This window comes from Eubalaena glacialis, chromosome 17 (assembly GCF_028564815.1).
Source record: "Eubalaena glacialis isolate mEubGla1 chromosome 17, mEubGla1.1.hap2.+ XY, whole genome shotgun sequence".
Taxonomy (NCBI): Eukaryota; Metazoa; Chordata; class Mammalia; order Artiodactyla; family Balaenidae; genus Eubalaena; species Eubalaena glacialis.
This window is the reverse complement of record NC_083732.1, coordinates 58,805,670-58,827,834: the sequence shown is the minus strand read 5'-3', so window position 1 is coordinate 58,827,834 and position 22,165 is coordinate 58,805,670. Positions and strand designations below refer to the sequence as shown.

The following is a 22,165-nucleotide window of genomic DNA, read 5'->3' as shown; positions in this document are numbered from 1 at the left end:
ATTGCATAATATATTATGAACTCACTTTAAAATAATAAGAATGTAAAATCAAAGACAGAAAATTGGGAGTTCTTTAAGGGACAGAAAAAAGGAGACCAAAATAGGGGTTATAGTAGAGAGAAAAGAGTGTTATGAAGGGTATTATTTTAGTGTCAAATAAGCAGAAAGGTCAAATGAAAAAACAGACTGAAGTGAACTTTGGAACTGGGATGTTACCTTCTATAGGGAGAGTTTGAGTGAACTGTAGAGCTCAGTTGCATAGATTGAAGACTAAAATGAATAAGATGAAGTAAAAGCAGAAAATGTTGTCTACCCACATCCAAATGTTGACTGTGAAAGGGTAGATATCAGTTTTGGGTAGAGAAGCACAGAGAGTAGAGAGGAATAAAAGAAACTTAAATACGAAGAGACATGAGCATGTTTATATACTTAGTTCCTTAATATGAAGTATAAAAATTTCAAATCATAAGGAGCTTCTCTTGAAGTTTATTTTAAAAGTTTCTTTCAGATCATGTGAAAGAGATAATGATTAATACTACAAATTTTTAAGTGATCTCAATTATTTGGTTTGAAGTATCTTTCCCAGAGGCTGATTGCAGTGGTACAGAACGTTTGATCATTATTTTCGGTCTTCTGGCCTTCTGAAAAGGGGAAATGAGGCATTTGCTTCCTTTCCAGTGCTGAGGGGACATTTGGCTCTGTTCTCATAATAATTCTACCATCTGAAAGGAATTTACCTCCTATGCAGTGTCTACTGAGTTTGTGAAGTAAATCATTCAGTCAAGGGATGAGATAGTTTGAACTCCTGCAAGTCCCTTGAGTTAAGAACAACTCTTATTAAAAACATCACAAATGATGGGAGGAAATTAAAACTTTTTGAATGTTACTCATATAAACATTGATAAAAATAGAAAATATCATTTTTATTGACTTAGTAAACTACTTGGTTATCGTTGACTACTTGTAATGCACGTTTTAACATTAGGTAGAAAGAGAAAGAAAAATACAGGAAGTCATCTGCTGAACACTACAGTGAGCACTTGTTTCCATTTAATGAGGGAAGTGCTTTATCTTGACAGAAAATTATATGTCAAACATTTACAATTTCCTTAAAATGAACCACACTTCTAGCACTTCCTTTCACAAAACCTAATGGCTTAAGGGGAAAGTGACTATTTATTTTTGGAAATGGTATGTTTCTCTTTTTTGATGGAGCGTGTTATCTGCCTTTTGAAAAGTCGTAATTTCCGTAAAAAAAAAAAAAATTGTGTGAATAGCAGATAGCCAAACTAATGATAACAAAATAAAAAATAATACAGTCCTTGACCTCTCCCATGAACTATTTCTAAACCACATCTTTTGGGGGAGATTTGAAATTTTGTGGTTAATTCTCTTTTGGAATTAGAGTTTCAGTTTCAGAAACAAAACTGTCTGAAATGGAAAGGGATATCCCCTGATTCCAGCTGGGCCTGGAAGTTACCAGGGTGAAAGGCCATGAAAAAAAGAGTGTTGCCTTGATGTTCTAACATTACTATGAACAAACCCTGTTCCTTCTTCTCTTGTGCTTTCATGGCCTGGTTGGCTAAAGCGAAGAAGCACAAAATATTTTGAATAGAATTTTAACTAAATCATTTCCTGGACTCATCGATACTCAGGTCCAATTCAACAGTTTTTTTTTTCTAAGTCCAGAGACAAAATGGGACAGTGGATACTAGTTACAGATAAGCTATGGTACTTTGTACTAAGCCAAATAGCACCTGTAATTACTCAGAGAGAAAGTAAGGAAAAAACATTCTATTAACATCATTCAGTATGTGTATATCACAGGAACCATAGAGTGAAACCCTTGTGAAATCTCTTATGCTTTAAGAACAGAGGAAAAATAAACCCTGAAAAATGTTGCAACTGTATGGTTGGGCTTAAATATATATAAACAAAATATTGACTTTTAGCTTAAGATTTTTCTAAAAGTCCAATGCTAAGAAGCTTTAAAACTGATGATTAAAAACATTTTTAGAGGGCTTCCCTGGTGGCGCAGTGGTTAAGAATCTGCCTGCCAATGCAGGGGACACGGGTTCAAGCCCTGTTCCAGGAAGATCCCATGTGCTGCAGAGCAACTAAGCCTGTGCGGCACAACTACTGAAGCCCGCACGTCTGCAGCCCGCACGTCTGCAGCCCGTGCTCCGCAACAAGAGAAGCCACCACAATGAGAAGCCCGCGAACCGCAACAAAGAGTAGCCCCCGCTGGCTGCAAGTAGAGAAAGCCCACGTGCAGCAGCGAAGACCCAACGCAGCCAAAAATTAATTAATTAATTAATTAAAAATTTTTTTAGCTTTCTATGGGAGCTCATCATCTATTTTCAACTAAAGAATACCAACAATATGACTGCTTCTAAGTACATTGGAATCTCATCCTACTACTGGCTTGGATGTTCACATTCTGAGTGGGACCATCTCTGGTAAGGAATCACACTAATATGTGACCTACCAAGAATAGATAAATAAGTCATAAAATTTTTGATGAATTTACGATAAAGTTAAATTATTAAATTTAATACCAATTAAGTCAAACCTCTTTTAATTTTATCATGTCTTTAAGTGTACTCATAATTAATTTTAGGTGTGAACATTCTGTTTTCACAATCAGTGTGAGTTCCTTTAGAACAGTGAATCTGAACTGTGGGTTTAATTTTAAGTGACAATTTTGTTCTAAAGGAAGGTTTTGCCGGTTGCTTTGGCCCCATGTACACACTCGCAAGTGCACAAATAAACCAAATCTCAACCAAAATTAATCCAGCCCATGTCCCTAGAACTAAGACTTAGATTGAGATGGTTTCCTCACCAGTGTCTTGAAGCAGCTATGATGTATGCCATCAAGAGGGCGGGCATGGTAGCCTAGATAGAACAGGAAGAAGGACAACTGACTTCTAGCCCCAGTGCTGCTGCCACGTTGCTTAACATAAAAGTACTACACGCCTTAGAGTTTGCCTGGTGTCCTAGACAAACTCATGCATTTTATGACTCCTATCAATCATTCCATATCTTCTCTTGATTTTGTGTCACTCATAATGACTGAGGAAACCCAAAGTTAGAGTAGAATCCCATGTATACCCCCAGGTAGGAAAGTAGTATTCGTCAAGTATATCTCACCACAAGAGTAAGAACCAAAGTGACATACCTATGGTGACAGTCAGCCTTTATTTATTTAAAACTTCAAAGTGGCATTTTTTTTGTCAGTTTTCAAAAGCATCTGGCAACTACTCTCCATCTTTTACACTATTGCCCAAGGACTTTCATTCCATTTTTAATGGCTTTTGCTGAAATCAATTATTTGTCCACTCAGAGCACAAAAGATGCCGTTTAAGTCTTTCCACATGTGTGAGAAATCATTTATTCAAAATCAGTATATTCCAGTCAGGCTGAAGACATTACATGGGAAATTAACACACATGAAACACCTGAAATATCTTTGTTAATGAAATGACCTTCTGAACAAATGGCAAGGATCATGTAGCACTCATAACTGCCCATCAGGGTGCCCGAAGGGAAAACACAGAAATGAATTTTATAAAAAGCGAATGATCACTTGATTAAACAAAGATTGTGTGTAAATCCATTTTCAACTTTTAGTAATTTTTTCTCATTCTTAGTTGCTCTAAGTGTAATATGCATTGTATACATTCAGTTACATATGTGAGTCACTTCACATTAGCGGAGTGTTAGAAAATTTATTTAAATACACTAATCAAACAAAAATAGAAATATGTAGAATTACTTCACATTTCATTATTCCACACTGAAACGAGTACCATAAAATTAGCAATCCACGTATGACATAGGGTACTATGCATGTCCACATGGATTTAATCGTTTATGTACCTTATACGTCTCAGTAGCACAGGGAGATCAGCTCGGTGCTTTGTAACCACCTAGAGGGGTGGGATAGGGAGGGTGGGAGGGAGATGCAAGAGCGAGGGGATATAGGGATGTATGTATACGTATAGCTGATTCACTTTGTGATACAGCAGAAACTAACACACCGTTGTAAAGCAATTATACTCCAATAAAGATGTTAAAAAAAAAATAATAATTCTCTGAACAGTTGATTGCAGGGGTGTAGGGCTTATTTTAAATATGACTCCTTTGTAAGAATCAAAAAATTAAAAAAAAAAATTAAAGAGAGATAAAATTTTTTAAATGTATGTATTTACCTACAATTATATGTAATGAGTAATATATTTTCCACATAATGTATCTCTTTAAGTAGTAAAATTTTAAGAAAATTTTAAAATATCATAATGGCAAATTTTCTGCAGTGTTTTCATAAAAGCTTTTTCTAATAATTTAATTCATTGTCATCAGCATGAATTAATTTACACCATAATACCATGATGCCTTTCTAAAAGTATATAATTTATCCCTTATGTTATATATTGCCCAAACTATTATCATTTCTTATTTTTGCCTACTTTAAAAAAATTACTATTTTTTCCTCATACCCACAAAAAATCTTTTAGTTATCAATTTTCTCATTGTTTTCAGGCCTGATTCTAGAAGATGAGCACAAACACAGACATATGCCCACTCTCACCTTCCCAACCAGCCCTCCTCTAAACTTGTAGCTTCTAGCAAATGGTCCATAGGCTGGGGGATCAATAATTAGGCTTCTGAGAATAATATCTAAAACTAATGGGGGTAAATCCTGATCAGCATGACTTTTAGGGTATGGACATTATTAAATCCAATGTGGCTGCTCAGGGACCTCTTACTTCCTAATCCTCTGTTTGCTTTTGAAGTTGTGGGCCATCACTGCTTCATATTTCTGCTGAGAGCTCCCGTCTCACAGAAATTCTGCTACCTGTTCCTCTCTTCTATCTTCATCTCAACATTTTTCTTCTTTCTTGTCATTTCTGCCTCCTGTCATTCTTCCCATACTTCCTGCTTCCATGAGAAGAGCCTATACCCATTCATAATTAAGGCCTGTCCTGATTCACCTAAGACCCTAGGGTGGGACCTTTTCAGCTAAGTATTGCTGGGGATTCACTCTGTGACAAATAACGTATTAGAGTTCTATTTGGGTTTGACATTACTTTAGAAGCCAGTAAGAAGTAGTTTTGGCTTTACAGTTAAAGACTTCCACTACTTATAAGTTTTGGTGAAGTTAGATAGCATCTCAGAGTTTCACTTTTCTCATATATAAAATGACATATTGACAAATCCATCTCATAAGATGTTTATGAGTGTGAAATGAAATGAAGCATATAAAACATACTTAGCATGAGAAATTCAGAGTTGAGCACATAATTAGTATCCAATGAATGCTAGTTGATTTTATTATGATCATGATTATTATATTTCTACCAAGATGATAGTTAAGATTTTACACATTATCTACAAAATATATATACATAAAGAATTTAAATTAGAATAAAAACAGTTCTTTTTACAAAAAATTTAATTAAAATAATAGTGCAGCAAGTAAACAATGTTCAAGTGTTCCCTTACACCACAGTTAAAAGGAAAAGGAATAGTAGATTTTTAAAAAGGAAGCCTTTAGCTACTTAACCAAAGACTTCAGATTGAAAGTATTTATAAATATGTTTGTTATATTGTGACATAGCAATTTATGTTATATATATATATTAGATTAAAAAAATAGGTAATTGCCATTTTTGTAGGTTAAAAACAATCATGCTGAGATATCAACCCACAGATATTTAGGTTCATATGCATATATTTTATATGAAATAAAATACCAATTCTGAAAGTTTTAATTTATAAGCTTAAAACTCGTATGTGTTTATATAGCTATACATATGTGATACGTATTTATGAAATCATTGGTAAGTCTTCCTCACCCACCCACAAAATATTGAAATATTGAATATTGTCTACAAACCTTTAAACATATTTTCTACACCCTTGAAATGCAAAATATTACCTTCTTCTACTTCTAAAAGTCCTGTCAAGTAAATTAGGATACCAGGGAATTTCTTAAATGGCCTTTCCATGAAATACCCACACACCTGGCTGAAGACTAGAGAATCTAATCAATCAGTTTTTTTGCTTGTTTGCACCTTGTCAGATATGCCATTTTACTCATCTGTATGTTCAGTTACCTTCAGTGACCTGTTGTGTTGAAAATCACGGGCTAGGGTCAGTTCCTTGTACTATGATCTCCTTAATGTGATCACAGTCTAATGGCCCAAAAAGTACCACAAGAAATATCCTTAAACCAATAACATGATCCACATACATTCTGATGTTTGCTAAATACTGGAGAGATATGAATGATTAGCCACATCTAAGATTTAAAAAGAATAATTGAAGAATTGATCCCTTTATAGCAACTTATTAGGAATTAAGTAGGATCAAGGGCTCCTGCTTTTTATATTGTCTCTGGTAGCAAGGCTAATTGTCTTCTGCATTCTCTACTAGGTTTTCTGAGACTCAGAATTACGAATTCCACATTCCAGGAAGTTTTCTCTTGAGGGTTCATCTGAATTGAAGTGACCCTCTGCCTTAGCTTTCATGGTTCTTCCCTCAAGTCAGCCCAGTGGTAGATATGCCATCTGGGTTGGAATTGAGTAGGCAAGTGAAGGCAAGGACCAGATAAAGTTAACAGCTGCTGGAGTCAGCGTCTCAGGTTGCTCATTGACTGAATGTCGGCTGGTGAAAGACAGACATGCACCTGCTTATGTCCCTGTTCTTTCCCTTTAGATCACAGAGATTTGGTTGTATAGATAAGGGATGAATAATGATTCCTTCCTAAGACTTTCCTAAGATTTATTTGCTGATATTGATGTGGGTAAAGTCTTTGAACTGGCATACCAAGCTCTTAAAATTTAGTTCAGATAGCTTTTTTACATGTTGTATTCATTCAGGTGTTATCTCTTCTGAACAGCCTTCCCCAAGTCTACCTGGTCAGAAATAGAGTGTAGTCTCTGCACCTACTCTCAATGCACTTGATACATATCTCCAAAACAGCAATTGTGTGCATTACCTCTGTTTGGTATTATATTTAAACTGGTAACATTAGACTGAGAAGCTGTTGCTAGCCATCTTGTGACCAGGTAGAGAGTCAGCAACAAGTGAGTCAAGAAAAAGATAAGTAAACCAATTCCTGATCACACTGTTTGAAACCTGATCATGCTTTCCCTAAAGCTCTATCCTAGATTGTTGAATTACCTGATTCAATAAATTATCTTTTTGCTCCAGCCAGCTTGAGTTGGGTTTTTCCCTATCATGGAAGATACTAATCATAGGTATAGCTATCATGAGATATTATGGAAGACCTACTAATGGGTCTTTCTCTCATCCGACTGTGATCACACTAAGGACAGGTTGTGGTTTTCTTATGTCTATATCTCCATTGTCTTGAAAAAGTCATGCAAATAGCAGATGTTTAATCAATATTTACTGAAATTGTTAATATAGGATGGGTTAAACTAAGAAGGAACAGGAGGCAGTCTTTTAAATTGAGAGACAAATTAAAAACCTCAGTCTATTTGTCTTATATTTAGGCTTTCATTAATTTTTAACAATGACAACTGAGGAAGGATAGTGGGATCAGTAAGAGAAAAAGAGAACATCGGTTTCGGAAGAAAATATTAGGTAACATTAAACAAATGAAAGTTGGGGTTGCATCAGGAACTGCTCAACAGGCAAGTAGAAATGAGGATCCGGAGGTCATGAGAGAAGCAAATACATGGTGTCAGAAATGCTTGTATCTTAGGAATCTGTGTAAAAGTTTGAAGCCATAGAAGATAGTTTGCAAAAAGAGCAGATGAAAAAGGAGTAGAGATCCAAGAATAGAATCTTGGTGAACATCTATTGGTAGGTGAGGAGAGGAATAGAACCCAATGAAGAGGAAAGAGAAAGGACAATTAGTGAAGTAGAAAAGGGACTAAGAGAGGTCAACACAAAAGGCAAGGGGAAAGATAGGCAAAGACAACTTCTGTAGAGGAAAAAGGTAGAGGAGACTTATTTTAAATGGTTTTGATCATCATAGTAAACCATAAAACAAGGTCATATATGAATAGAGAAGACAGGAGTGAGATTTAATCTTGAAAAAAGTAGAAAGATTTGAAATACGCTTTTCAGGAAATGTAATAAAAAGTCTGTTAGAAATGACCAAGGGTTTGACTGAGAAGCATAGAGAACACAGCTGAGTTTAGAAAGTACACATTTGAATGGCATTAAACAGCCTCACTTTAGTGTTTTCAGTCTAGAAATGGGGGTGAGAATGTGAATAAACGTCCTTCCTTGGGTCAGGATTTACTCATACAAGGGGTTAGTGGATGAAAGGACAGTGGAAGGAGGGCACTAGCAATTCCACCTGAACTGTGCTTAAATGCCTCACTCTCAGACTGAAGGTAGGAAGAAAGAAAAAGGAGGCTAGGAAGAGGCGGATAGTAATGGTGAGGATCTAGACTCTCAATTAGAAGAAAGACAATCTCATTAAGAATTAAAGAATGGGAGAGGAAAAAATAAGAGTATGTGGTCAAAGACGGAACTTTTAGATGTAAAGATCATTTTTTAAGAATTCATGCTTTTAAACCAGTGTATTATTATAAGTTAAACCACTTTTACAGATAGCTAAAACACCTATATCAAGTATCAGGGTTGCTCTTCCCTGCTCTGTCCAGTTGATGCTTCTTTTATCTTCTTCCATCAGGTTTTCCATGTTTGTCTCTTGTCATTTATCTTATATTCCTCCAGGCATTATCTTCCATCTTGCTGAATCTCAAGACCTCCTACAAAAATTTATCCTTAGTTCTGACACTTGCAATGTTCGGTTAATTCATCTTTGTTATTGCCTTTCTGTGTTTTAAAATGTTTACTGTGTGTCCAGTTTTACAATATCAAATCATAACACTGAATTTCAGAATTCTCCAATATTTAACAAAGAAAATAGGCATGAAAATTGAAGCTAGGAGATTAAATCTCTACAATCAACATATTGGTATATACATCATATATCATTTCATCTCAAATAATCTTTAATTCTTAATAAATAAAGCTTACAGTATACAGCAAGATTAGATTACCTGGGTTTTTTAGACTTAAACTTAACAATGGTGTGACTTCATGTAGTCAATGAATGAAATAAGCCAATTATTAGCCAACTCTGACAAGGAGAGGCCAGCTCAATATAATCCTAAATGTAACCAGTCAATTGTAACTTCCCTGCATTTAGTCAGCTACAGTATTTATATTTGAGGGTAGAAGACAGCAGCATCCACCACTCCACTGAGTGGGTTGGCTAGCCTTCCACAGCCTGAGTGTCCTTTCCATAAGAAAGAATAATAATATAATGTTGCCATTGATGATATCATTATTACCATAACAGCAATAACTACCATTTCTTGGCACTTACTATAATTCAGTCACTCCGCGTTATGTAATTCACATACTTGCCTCAGAGATATGTATAAGTTCCCCACTTTATAGATTAAAAAAAGAAAGAAGAACTCTGAAAGTCAATCTACCCTTATAGAAGGGGTCTTCAGACCATAGAATATAATACAAATATTAAAGGTAAGCTCTGAATGAAACTTTTAAAAATTGCTTTTAAATGCTGTATGACTCTAAAATGTAGCCTGGATCAAACTTTCAAGCATAATATTACTAATTAGTAAGTAATTAAAAACAAGCAGTCTAATCATCTGGAAAGAATATATTTCAATTTTTCAAAAATATGAAACTATATTTCAAGAAAATGAAACATCTATATCAGATATGTTGCCACAATGACAACGAATCCATAGTATAACCATAGCACTAATAGTACCTTTTATGGTAGACTCCTCAAACCATTTTGCCAGTTATAAGACTTACATTCATAGTTTGAACATTTTTATAAATTAGTTTCCAGAAAAATAAGATAGTATCCAACTTTTTCCTTTTTTCTGTGTTATTGAAAAAGTGTGTGAAATAGCTTCCCTCTTCCCACACAACAGTCTTTTCACCCACATCATCCTGAAGAGGGAAAGAAAAGGGGAAGGGAGGTGGCAGAGAAGTGGGAAGGGAATGCATTCTCCTTACATAACTAAATAAGGGAGGGCAGGAAGTGGTACATTGAACAAGAAAGCATTTTCTCTTTCTTTAGATAAATGATTTTCCCCACCTCTCACCCAAAAAAGAAAAATGGGTTTACCGTTGAATTCCTCTTGACCACATCTTCCTGTTTGTTCATCCTCTCAAGGGATTATAAATTTTAGTTAGTTTTTCTTTACATCCTTTTTTTTTTTTGCATCTGATTTGGTTATTTTCAACAGAAGAGCAAGCATTTAGAATTTAGGAAGGTTTTGTTTTAGAAAAATAATAGTCCATTTAGCTTAAAATAAGTAAGCACAAGTGAAATGCACTGACGTTTTTGAAAACAAGACCTTTATATAATCCATTGACATGCCCAATGCCATTAAAAGTAGCTTTTGAGTATATAAATATTCATTTTTAATTGCTATTTGCATACATTCTGTGCAATGCTTCTTCACCATCATATGATGTTAGTCTTCTGATTACTTATTTTGTGTTGATATTGCAATTGTTTTGTGTGTGTTTTTATTTAAATATTTATTTATTTGGTTGCATCAGGTCTTAGTTATGGCAGGTGGCCTGCTTAGTTGCAGCTCACCAGCTTCTTAGTTGTGGCACATAGGCTCCTCAGTTCTGGCAGGCAGGCTCCTTAGTTGTGGCATGCAAGTGGGATCTAGTTCCCGGACCAGGGATCGAACCTGGGCCCCCTGCATTGGGAGCATGCAGTCTTAACCACTGTGCCACCAGGGAAGTCCCTGATATTGCAATTGTGATGGGTGGTGTTTAGAAGTAGCTTTTAATATAAGTAAGCAAAAGCACTAGTGCAAACAGGAGCTATGTAGAGAACCATATGCTATTAAATGTTATAATTCTATATTTTTGTTATAGCAACATATATGACATGGATATTTCATTTCCTTGAACCATAGTAATTTTTGAAAATTTGAAATATTTATATTGAGATAGTCATTCTTTCTACAAAGATTAGACTGTTAATTTTTAATTACCTATAAATTAGTAACACCATGTGTCAAATATAAATCAGGTTAGTATTTTAGATTGTTAGAACATTTAAAATCATTTTAAAAGCACTGATTTATAGCTTACCTTTGATATTATTATTTTTAAATACCATAGTGACTCAGAGTGATTGAAAGCAGATAATTATTAAGTAACCAGAGACTTTAAGGGCCAGATTATAAAATATTCTTAGTCTTAACTTCAAAAAAAGGCTAATGAAGCAAATTGCTAAAATAACATGTATTTATTAGAAAATACTAAATCATAAATACTTTATAAAGATACCACCTATATCTTTAGCTGAGGACTATTAAATGAGTCATTTTTGTATTTTGATCTCGTTAATAAGAACTTAATAGTGGATGAAGCTCAGTGAATGATATAAAGTTCCTCTCAGTAGAGATTATCTCTAATTAAATTTCTTTTTCCACTTGACTTCCAGCTTTTACTGAGCTCTTCCACCTATATAACTTAATTTCAAATCTTATTAATTTTTGTTCTTCTATTTGTATGTCATTCACCTGATAGTTTAACTTCAGACCATTAAATAAAAACCAAAGTTTACTTCCCTTTTCATTCTAGATAGTTAAATTGGATCAGAGACTTCTTTCTACCTTTTAATTATTTTGAGAGTTTTTAAAAAATAAAAATTTCTAGGAGCTCTTCAATATAAAGCCACAGAAAAACAGTACAACCTTCTTTTAGCATCTTAAACCTCCATATTTTATTTTTATGTTTGAATTTATCTTCACCTCTCCCTCCTCCAAAAATGCTTTAGCATTTTTCAAACTTTCCTATGAAATGTAGGTAAGAACGTTTTAGAAATTTTAGAGAAACATTGACAAAATTGTTACCAATTGCAGGTATTACATGATCAGGTTACTTGTCCCTTGAGTTGATGTTCTGGAAGTGATAGAGAAAAAAACAAGAAATTAAGCAAAATATAAAAAGTATTCAGTTATAAACTGATCACATATTTTTCCTATAGTTTTGTAATTCTGAGAGTCACCTCAAAATCTAGTATTGTTCTTATGATTGATTTTTCAATAAATGCAACATTGACATTTGTTTGGAGGAAATGAAGACTTGCTTACCTATACTTGGAGTCCATTTGGGCACTAATGGTACTGATATTCACATATTGCAATCTTTTTTTTTTTTTTTTTTTTTTGCAGTTTTACTAAAGGGAGGAAAAAAAGAGGAAGAAAAGCCATTTAGAGACTGTGCAGATGTATATCAAGCTGGTTTTAATAAAAGTGGAATCTACACTATTTATATTAATAATATGCCAGAACCCAAAAAGGTAAAACCAGAAGTGTTTGTTTATGAGATGTAAAGCAGATCCTAGTTGAATTGCTGAATAATCAGATTGATTTGTGGGCTTGTTAAACTGAAAATATATGTGCCTGAGCTCTTTTCTCCCAAAGATACTCTGTTTCCCAGGTCCATAAAAGATGAAAACCCTATTGTACAGACCTCTTCCAACCCTCACATATCCCATCCCTATTTCACACAAAGTTTTCCATTTACCCTCTGCTCATTCCTGGAATGTCCCATTGTTCATAAATGCTTGCCTTGTACAGATTACATGTTGAAGTCACATATACTTCAAGTGCATGGAGATGAGTTAGGAACCATCTTCCAAAGTCCCAAGGACCCAGATGGTACACATCATCTACAGTTCAAATACTGTGGAGAGAGAGCTAGGGACATGTTTCTAGAACCACTGCTCCTATTAGGGTAGAGAAACATATTCGATCTTAACTCATAATCTTGAAAGGATTTGCTTTTCATATTTACCTAAAAGAGTGTGTTGGAGGATAGTTTTCATCAGTATATTGAACAGGATCCAAAGTAAACTCTGAAGTAAGAAAACACTGTCTTGCTGTCACACCTCCTCTATATACTCTTTCTCCCTATTTATTCGTCAAATCATCCATCCATTCCTTCATTCAATACATATTAAGTGTATGTCATGTATTTGTCAGTAAATGACTAGGGACATAATATAAAACAGTTCCCAGTGTAGTGGTGAAGACAGACAATTACACAGAAATTATAACATACTGTAGCAGTGTAGCGATAGAGGCTGTTTGAAGTAGGGTTTATGGAGAGCCTTGAGGAAAGCCCTGTTTTTCAACATATAAAAAACTTCAGCCAGATGCTCAAGACCCCAAGAGGACCACCTGCCCTTGCAGTGCTTTATCCTCAAAAGATGGAACAGTTTTTCTCCTTTCATTGCCCCACCTAAATTACCAGTCCGTTGTCCCCATTTCCTCTGGGTACTGTGCAAATGCTCTTGGAAGGCTTTCCCTGATTCCCTCAAGCAACTTTGCATGACTCTCTCACTACCAGAATTCTATGAGGCAAGGATTTTACTTTTATCTTTGATTTCCCAGGACCCAGAATAGTTTCTGGCACATAATAGGTCCTCAGTAAATATGTGCTGAAATGAATGAATAAATAAATGACCTGCTGATGATAATATCAACACTTCTGTGTAGTGTATAGTAAGTAAGCCTAACTTACTTAGTCATTCTGATTGTTCGTTTCCTTTGATGGGTGAGGGAAATGGATCATGGAGACCAGTTTGCCAGATGCCACAGATGTCACAGATGTCACACATATGTCAAGAGGGAGAGTCTGGACTCTACTATCCTCTCTGCTGATATCTTCCATACTGACCTATAACAGGGGGAAGAGATAGAGAAAGTGCAGGGGGTAAAAGAGGTGGCAGGCAGTTATGGACATTGCTACCTGGGTCACCTACCAGAGAAGTTTGGTTTCACTGTATTTCATTTTGGGCTTCTGTGCAAAATTTCACTGAATCAGGTGTTCCATGTCTCAAAAAAAAAAAAAAAAAATTGTGAAGGTACAATAGCAAGTTTAAGAGTAAAGAGGAGAGGGTAATTTATTGTAAAAATGAGCTTTTTGAATCCTTTGGATCATATGACATGAAGCCTTCCTACTCTGCTTACTGATATCTTAAAATCATACTTAAGTTTAAATTCAATTCATGTGCACAGGCATGTATGCACGCCCACACACTGACACACCATACAGATGGCATGTGAAGTGTGTTAGAAACTGTCCTGGGGGAGAGGAGTGGAGCTAACATAAATACTTTCTGCAATTTACCTATTGTGCTGCCCAAGACCTGAAAGAACCCCTAAATGATTGTCACTTCCCCTCTAACATAATGACTATAAAAATAAAGTTAACTAAAAGTATTGTGACCCTCCTTTTAGACTCTTAATATTTCTATATGTATGAATATATAAATAAAATAATTTTTAAAGTTTTTAGATTAACTTTTACACTTTTAGAATCTTTTTCAGTCCATCACCAATACTACCACGTGACCCTTAGTGAGAGCATTACAAGTGAAGTTTTATCATTCCATTAAATTTAAGTCATGTAAATTCATAACTCTATTCTAGTTCAAAATGTTTTGAGATGCAAATAATGCACAGGCTATTTGCAGAAGCACTGCTTCTGTTAGGGTGGAAAAAAAGTATCCTAACTCATAATCTTGAATAACTCATAAACTTGAATAGTAACTCATAAACTTGAACAATAACTTATAAACTTAAATATATTTAAGTTGCTTTTTTAAAAGATTTACATGAAAGAGTGGGTTCGAGGATCCATCCAGTTCACTAGTTCAGTGGCTGACTTCTGTGTTGGTTTCACAAGGATAACATGATTTAAATTTATGCCTCTGCAAAATAATGAATTTTACATATTATAGAGCTTCTGTGTTGTTCTTAAAAAAAAATCTAAAATATTAAATCCACAAATGCCAAATACCTGCTAAATTAAACTTACTAGATTTAGTCCCAGGGAAAAATATTACCCCAAACAGATTAGCAATCATATCAATACAGGCCTGTAAGAGGCAAATTTTATCACTGTAGAAACAGCCCCATGGAGCTTCAGATGGAAGAAGGAGAAATTCACATGTCATTTGTACTGTCATTAGATTTAGTTTAATTGGAAATAATAGCAGAGCATGGTGAGAGGGAGAGATAACTGACCATAAGGAAGAAAGACTTGTGGCCTCCTTCTTGACTTAAGTGTTCATTCCCTTGTTTTATTCTTTCCCTTTTATGATCCCGATCCTCTCACAAGTAGTAATATTGTTCTGTTATGGAGATGGATACTTTAGGCTGATGCACCTGCACTTCCTGGTAGGTAGCAAGTTTTGTTTTAAATCCCTTATTATATTCACATAGCTTAACATTAGTAAGAACAAATATTGTGTGAATTTCCCCAGTGTAATTTAGAAACTGATTAATATAATAGTTCAAAAGTACTGTGCATTTACAGTTTGCCAGGTTCTATTCTAAGCACTTTAGATATATATACTCACTTGTTTACTCCTTTCAATAACTCTATGATATAGGTGCTCCCATTATCCCTATTTTAGAAAAATAACTTGCCCAAATCACATAGTAAATATTGAACACAGACTTTGTAACAAAGGAATTAACTCTAGACTGTACCATCTTAAGAGGGGACTAAGTAGGATAATTACTTATATTAGTATTGACCGAAGCCGCACCATTCATAATTTTTTATAGGAACCTATGTGAATGACACGGGTAAGAGTTTATTATCAGAAAATTATGTTCTGATTGTAAGCCATCCCACTTCCTCCTACCCAGTAATCTCATTTTCTTTTCTTATTTTGATATAAATAATTGGTATCCTCTCAGTTCTATAAAAAGTGCTTGGAAAATGCATCTTTCGGACCTTCACCCTTCCATGTAGATTATACTTTGGAGCTATAAAGTTTAGTGCTAATCGTGGATATGCCTAACAAAAACTTTGCTCATTTTAGTGCTTGCAGAAGTTCTAGCAAGGATGAGAAACTCAAGGCAAGCCTATATAAAAACAAAACAAAAAGTTCAATTATGTATGATATGAGATATGGATCAATCAATTAAATTGGCCTATTTAGGCAATTAACAAAAACTATTAATAGGAATTATTAATTTTAGGCAGAGTGAGAGTTGCAAGTATACACAATTGTTACACAGTTGTTTTGACTGACATCATTCCCTGCCAAGAAAGAATGTCTGCAAAAGTTAGAAGAGTATTATCTTTTCAAATGTGACGTGGAAGCCAAAGGCAGTTTTCTAGGACTATTAAAATTTTCAAGCAGATAGAAAATGAGAATTAGATCATTTATATGTTTATTTTTTACTTTTTTTCATTATTAATGGCTTGTGGTTATCTTCCTCTCTGAATTCCCTTCAATGCATGGTAGTAGGGAATAGGATTTTTCCTTTTATTTCATGTTTCTAAAACCAAATGCACTATTACCAGCTTAGTTTCATTCACTAAAACAAACCATTAAATCATAACTCTGATTATTGTAAAATATTTAAAAATTTGTTTCTGAATTTATAATTTCCCTAATTCTTGGAAAAGGACTATAACAAATGTATTGAGCCTATTTTATTTAAGGCTATGGAAAAATAATTAACACTCACAAGGTTAATCATTCCAACTTGCACACGGCATAAAAGCATAAGACCTATGTGAATCAAATTTCCCCTTTTTGTTTGGGTTTAAATCGCTATATTATGTTAAAGGATACTTAATGCTTGAAAGCTTTGACCTTGCCTGGGATAGGAGCCAGTTCAATCTTTTCTCGGATAGAGTTAAGCCCAAGTCATATGATCAATAAATGCAACAGGCATAGTAAATGTAGTGGGGCCTGTGTCTACAGGAAGGACACTGCCAGATAGCATAGGCCATACCATATTGGCGAAGGAACTTTTCAAGTCCCTTCATATCTCAAATCTTTTGAAACCAACCACCTAATTTTTTTAACTTCCTTCATCTGTTAAGCATAGGCTTTTTATTTTTCTTCTGACTAGAAATAACATGGTCTTTTGTGTGTGTGTGCTAGCATGAATCCAACTTCATATATATATGTACATATACATATATGTATATATATACATATACACGTACACTAAAAAGCATGCTCAAAGATTGATGATGCCAGTATTACTAACAAGAAGCTGGTAATTCTAATCATAAGGACAGTTTATTGAACTTCTATATATTTGGGCTTTATATGTTCTATATTATTCATAATAAATTATAAATAATAAATTATGTGAAATATATATAATAGCTGTTATATGAGATATTATATACATAGAGTATAAGTGCACAGTATAAATACATATTATCTCATCTGTAAAATACATCTAAGAGATTAATGACAAAGCTTAGTATATGCCAAACACTGTTCTAAAAACTCCATATGCATTGACTCATTTAATCCTTGCAAAAGATCCATGACATAGCTTGAGAGAGCAGAGGTGGGACTTGAACACAGGCAATGTTGCACCTGAGTCCATGCCCCTAACCAATGTGTCATTCAGTTCTATTGTGTCTACATTCCACAAATGGCAGCTGTTATCCTTGCTGTTATTACTGAGTCCTAATAAGAATTGTAGAGCGTAAGTCTAACCTCTTAAGTTCTCTGCACTTTAGCTTCCAAGGCAGTAATCTGCCTGGGTAACTCCTCTCTCCTCTGGGCAACTTTCTCTGGGTCTTTACCTAAGAAGTAGTCCCAACACATCTTAACATTTTCAAGTCACTAGATACCTTTGTTTAAAAGGAAAGTTGTCTTTTTCTAAAATTAGTGAGTGATTTTAAAACTTTTTAAGTGCATAGAATTTTAATAACATAGATAATAGTAATAAAAAAACTGTAAAGAACAGTTTTCTCTACACACTCTATATTTATAGATGTAGTTATTCCTTTCCCTGACTGTGTTAAGTGGACTTTATAGGTTTGCAAACACAGTTTGGCAAACTTTCAGGCAATCAGTGTCCATTAGGAAATCAAAATCTGGAAAAAAAATTCTAGGTTCACCAGTCAAGGCAGGGTAAAATATAATTAAAAAACAAGTGAAATTAGTTTCCTCTAACAAAATATTTCCATGACATTTTCACTCACTCTTATCTGTTTTACCAGTAAAGTTCCACTTTGGCCACTTGTGTTGAATCACCAGCTATGCCCTCTGTAAACTGTGCCATCTGGATTTTATTCTTATAGGAATCCTGCAGTCTCTCTCTTCAAGGTCGCTAATGGCTCCTTCATTTTAAATTTAAGTGTGTATTTTCTTAATCTTTATTTATCTTGACTTGTCTGGAATATTTGATTAAGTAGATTATTCCCCCAACTCAAAATCCATCCCCAGCTTTCACTGCATTCCATTAATCAAGTTTTCCTATTTTATGTCTTTCCTTATTGCATCTCTAGTTTTTCAACAAATATTCATTTAGTACCTGCTAGGCTACTGTCCCTACTGCTCTAGGCACCAGGGACGGTAGCAAATAAAATGAAGTTCCTGCCTGCCTAAAGGTTATTGGTGTCTTTTATCTCCATCAGTTGTTCACCAAAGCCCATTCTTGGACCCGACCCTCCCCCAACATCTGTTTCCACTTTTTTTTTTTTTTTTTTACTTCTTTAAATTCCATCTTTGTGCTATCAACTACTGCTTTCAAGAAGATTACCCCTAATATAATTTTGAATTAGGTAAACAGGGAGTTCAAATCCTAGATCCAGTATCTTATATTAATAATAACCATTGGTAAGTTGCTGAAATACTCAAAGCCTTAGGTTTTTCATCTGCAAAATGGAGATAATAATCAGACCTACATCACAGGGTTGTTGTGAGATAAATTAGAAAATGCGTGTAGAGTGTTTAAATTATCTAGCACTTAAAAGGCATAGTATTGTTATGACTATTTCTTTCTTAGTCCCTCATGCTCTTATCCGTATTCTTACCCTTGATCTACCTACAGTTAGATCATCTCTAACTGATCAATAAACTCCCCCTTTTGGATGACTATGCTATCTGAAACTCTAGGTTTTCAAAACCATGATCATTTTCTTTTCTCACATGTTAGCTCTCTTCCTTAAACTTCTCATTTAGATTACTGACTCCATTATTCTCAGGTCACTAGAGTTGAAAATTGTGGATTCCCACATCTCCTTAACTCTACAGGGGCACTCAATGTTTTAACTTTTAGGTGTTTTGAGGAAATGATCCGTATTTCGCCAGTTGTAACACAGAATCAATGCCCAAAAATGCTTGTTGGGTGAAAAAAATTGAATTAGAATTAGAATTAAGGAAGACAAAAGACCAGATGGAGGTTATGTTGAGGACAAAGAGCAGGTGCATAGAGGCTAAGGGATTAGTAGAGGGAGAACTTTAGGACAGGGAGAGGAATTTCAAATCTGCGATCTTGGAGGTGAGTCAGTTCCTAGTGATAATGAATACATACTGATGGGTGGATGTTCAAATTAGAGGAAGAGCCCTCAGGAGAGCATTTTGCCTATTTTTATATGCTCACAGTTAAGTATGTACCTCTTAGTTCCTTTTACTCCGAGGAAGTACATGGACAGTTTGTCCTTTGAATAACAGTTCTTGCCATTGTTTTCATACCCTTTAGCCATTTGTGCTCCAAATTTAATGCCTCAGGGAAAACACTTGAGGTTTTTCCTTTAATCAGGCTCTTTGCCCACACAGCCTGCCTGCTGCTGTTGCCTCATATCTACACCTTTAGCCAGCCTCCAAATTGCTTTAGTAGTCAATTGCCGGGGGAATGATGTTCCCCAAAGCTGAGCCCTTGAATAATCAAGCTGCCACATTTATGCTACATCAATTACAGTGATTGCTCTCCAAAAATAATGCCATTACAGATATGTTTCTCTCCTTGGGTGGACTCTGGGAGAAATGAATCAATTTCTAAATAAATAATATTGTATTTAGAATAATTGAAATAAGCATAAGTCTTTGAAAGATTTGGATAACTTATCCACATGGGAAAGAAATGCTTCTCACAGTCAGAAGGAATACAGTATGTCATGTTCTCTTCTTATTGTTCATGACAAAAATTCAAGCAAATAATGTGTTCTCCATATGCTGGGGACCAAATTTTGCCTCTAATGTAATACTGAACCATCAAGAATAATTATTGTAGTATATGAGCATGTAGGAGTTAATATACAATGAAATGTGCAATAGCTAAATATAAATGATTTTTTAAATACTATTTTTCTGCAAGAGGGAAGAGATATGGGAACATATGTATATGTATAACTGATTCACTTTGTTATAAAGCAGAAACTAACACACCATTGTAAAGCAATTATACTTCAATAAAGGTGTTTAAAAAAAAATACTATTTTTCCAAAACCTTTATTATTAGTATATTGTGATTTAATAAAGATAGAAAATTCCAAATCTTATGTTTTAGCAATAAAATGGTCTGTAACTTTGGAAACTTCTAGTAGCATTTTAAAAAATTGAATATGCATAGTGCCTATTACCATTTAAGACAAACTTTTAAAAAATAATTTTTATAGTCTGTGACTGAGACAATTTTCAGCTGACTGATTTAAACCTTTACAAGTAATCTATGCACATTTGATGGGATTTAATCAGAAACAACTCGAATATAGGAAGAAATAGCCAATAAAATGTCTAAATTAATATTTTCAGTATGGCAATTGTTATTATTTTTGTCTATAGACCTATCCATCCTATTTCTGTCTTGAAACATATCTGATACCTGTTTGTTTAAAATAGACATAATTTTCACTTGACTTTATTTTGCCTTTGTCAGGTATTTTGCAATATGGATCTCAATGGGGGAGGTTGGACTGTAATACAGCATCGTGAAGATGGAAGTCTAGATTTCCAAAGAGGTTGGAAAGAATATAAAATGGTAAGATGGAAGAATTTACATAGTTTCTGATATTTTATCATGAGATTTTCTTCACTACACTATGTGATAAACCTTTGTATTTTTAGATGTCTTTCAGTTATTTTAAAAATAAAATGATACATTTGTGACATTATTCTCATTAAACACAAAACACTCATAAATCTTTTTCAGTAAATGATTTCCATGTGTGCATCAGAAGGAAAAATATATTACTGAAATTATTTAGTGAACTGTTACATATTGTCTGAATTTGTTCCTGGTTGAATGAGGGCGGAGGAAGCTAGAATTTAGACCCAGGCTGGGTACATGAGCCAGGACAAGGGAAGTGTGCAGGGCTGTGGGCTGTGGTGCAGGACTGGGAGGTACTACCAATGGCTTCACTCACATGGCTGGCAAGTTGTTGCTGGCTATGGACTGAGAACTCCTCGATGTGGCTAAGTTGGGCTTCTCCCAGTTCAGTGATCCAGGGTCATCAGACTTATTAAGTGGCAGTTGGCATCCCTCAAGCACAAAAATAGAACCTTCTAGTCCTTTTTAAGATTTATTAGACCCAGAAATGGCATGGTTTCACTTCTACTACATTCTTTTAGTTAAAGTTGATGACAGGGCCAGTCCAGATTCAAAGTGAGACAAGTACACAAGGGTGTGAACTGTGAGGCATGATTCACTGAGGTCTCCAAAATAACAGCAGACATCATCACCACCACCATCATCACCATCATCATATCTAACCCTTTCAATGTTTAATATGTGTCAGCCTCATACATAAATTCTTACCTAATTTTTATATCAAACCTATTATACAAAATTACCTGTGAGAACATAGGATAAAGGTGATGTTACCGAGCAAGGGCTCGTTGCCTAAGGTTTGTAGAAGCCAATACTATGGCACAGGCTTTTGAGAAAAGAAAGAGCTTTTATTTCGAGGTCGACCAGTAAGGAGACAAGAGGCAAGGCTCTTCAAATCTGTCTCCACAATCCAGGGATCAGGGTGAAATTTAAAGGATCAGGGGAATTTCAAACGTAGAAGCTGATTGGCTAGGCTTGAATCAGTCTATATAAGCTGCTGGAACCCAGAGTTTTCATATTAAAAGATTTCTTGCTTTGTAAAGAGCTCCAGGAGCAACATTTCTATTCTTTGAGTTCTGTAGACTGAAGATTCTTGGTTCTGGGGTCGCCCTGGAGACATGGCTTCCTGTCTTGCACATGCACAGTTCTAGTCTTTACCCTGCCACTTACAAATGGAGTGATTTTTGGCAAATCACTTAACCCATACCTTAACTTTCTCACTTGTTAAAAGAGTACATTAATAATAGTACCTCATCTGCCTTGCAGGGATA

The 22,165-nt window shown here is 34.8% G+C and overlaps 1 protein-coding gene across 2 annotated transcripts in view; it reads left to right on the top strand.

Moving 5' to 3' along the window:
* Positions 1-22,165, top strand: part of ANGPT1 (angiopoietin 1) — a 257,990-nt gene that overhangs the window by 190,766 nt on the left and 45,059 nt on the right. For both annotated transcript variants that reach the window (XM_061171274.1, XM_061171273.1), the window contains exons 5-6: positions 12,237-12,364; positions 20,724-20,825. In XM_061171274.1, the coding sequence (XP_061027257.1) occupies positions 12,237-12,364; positions 20,724-20,825 (230 nt within the window). The remainder of the gene's footprint in view (positions 1-12,236; positions 12,365-20,723; positions 20,826-22,165) is intronic.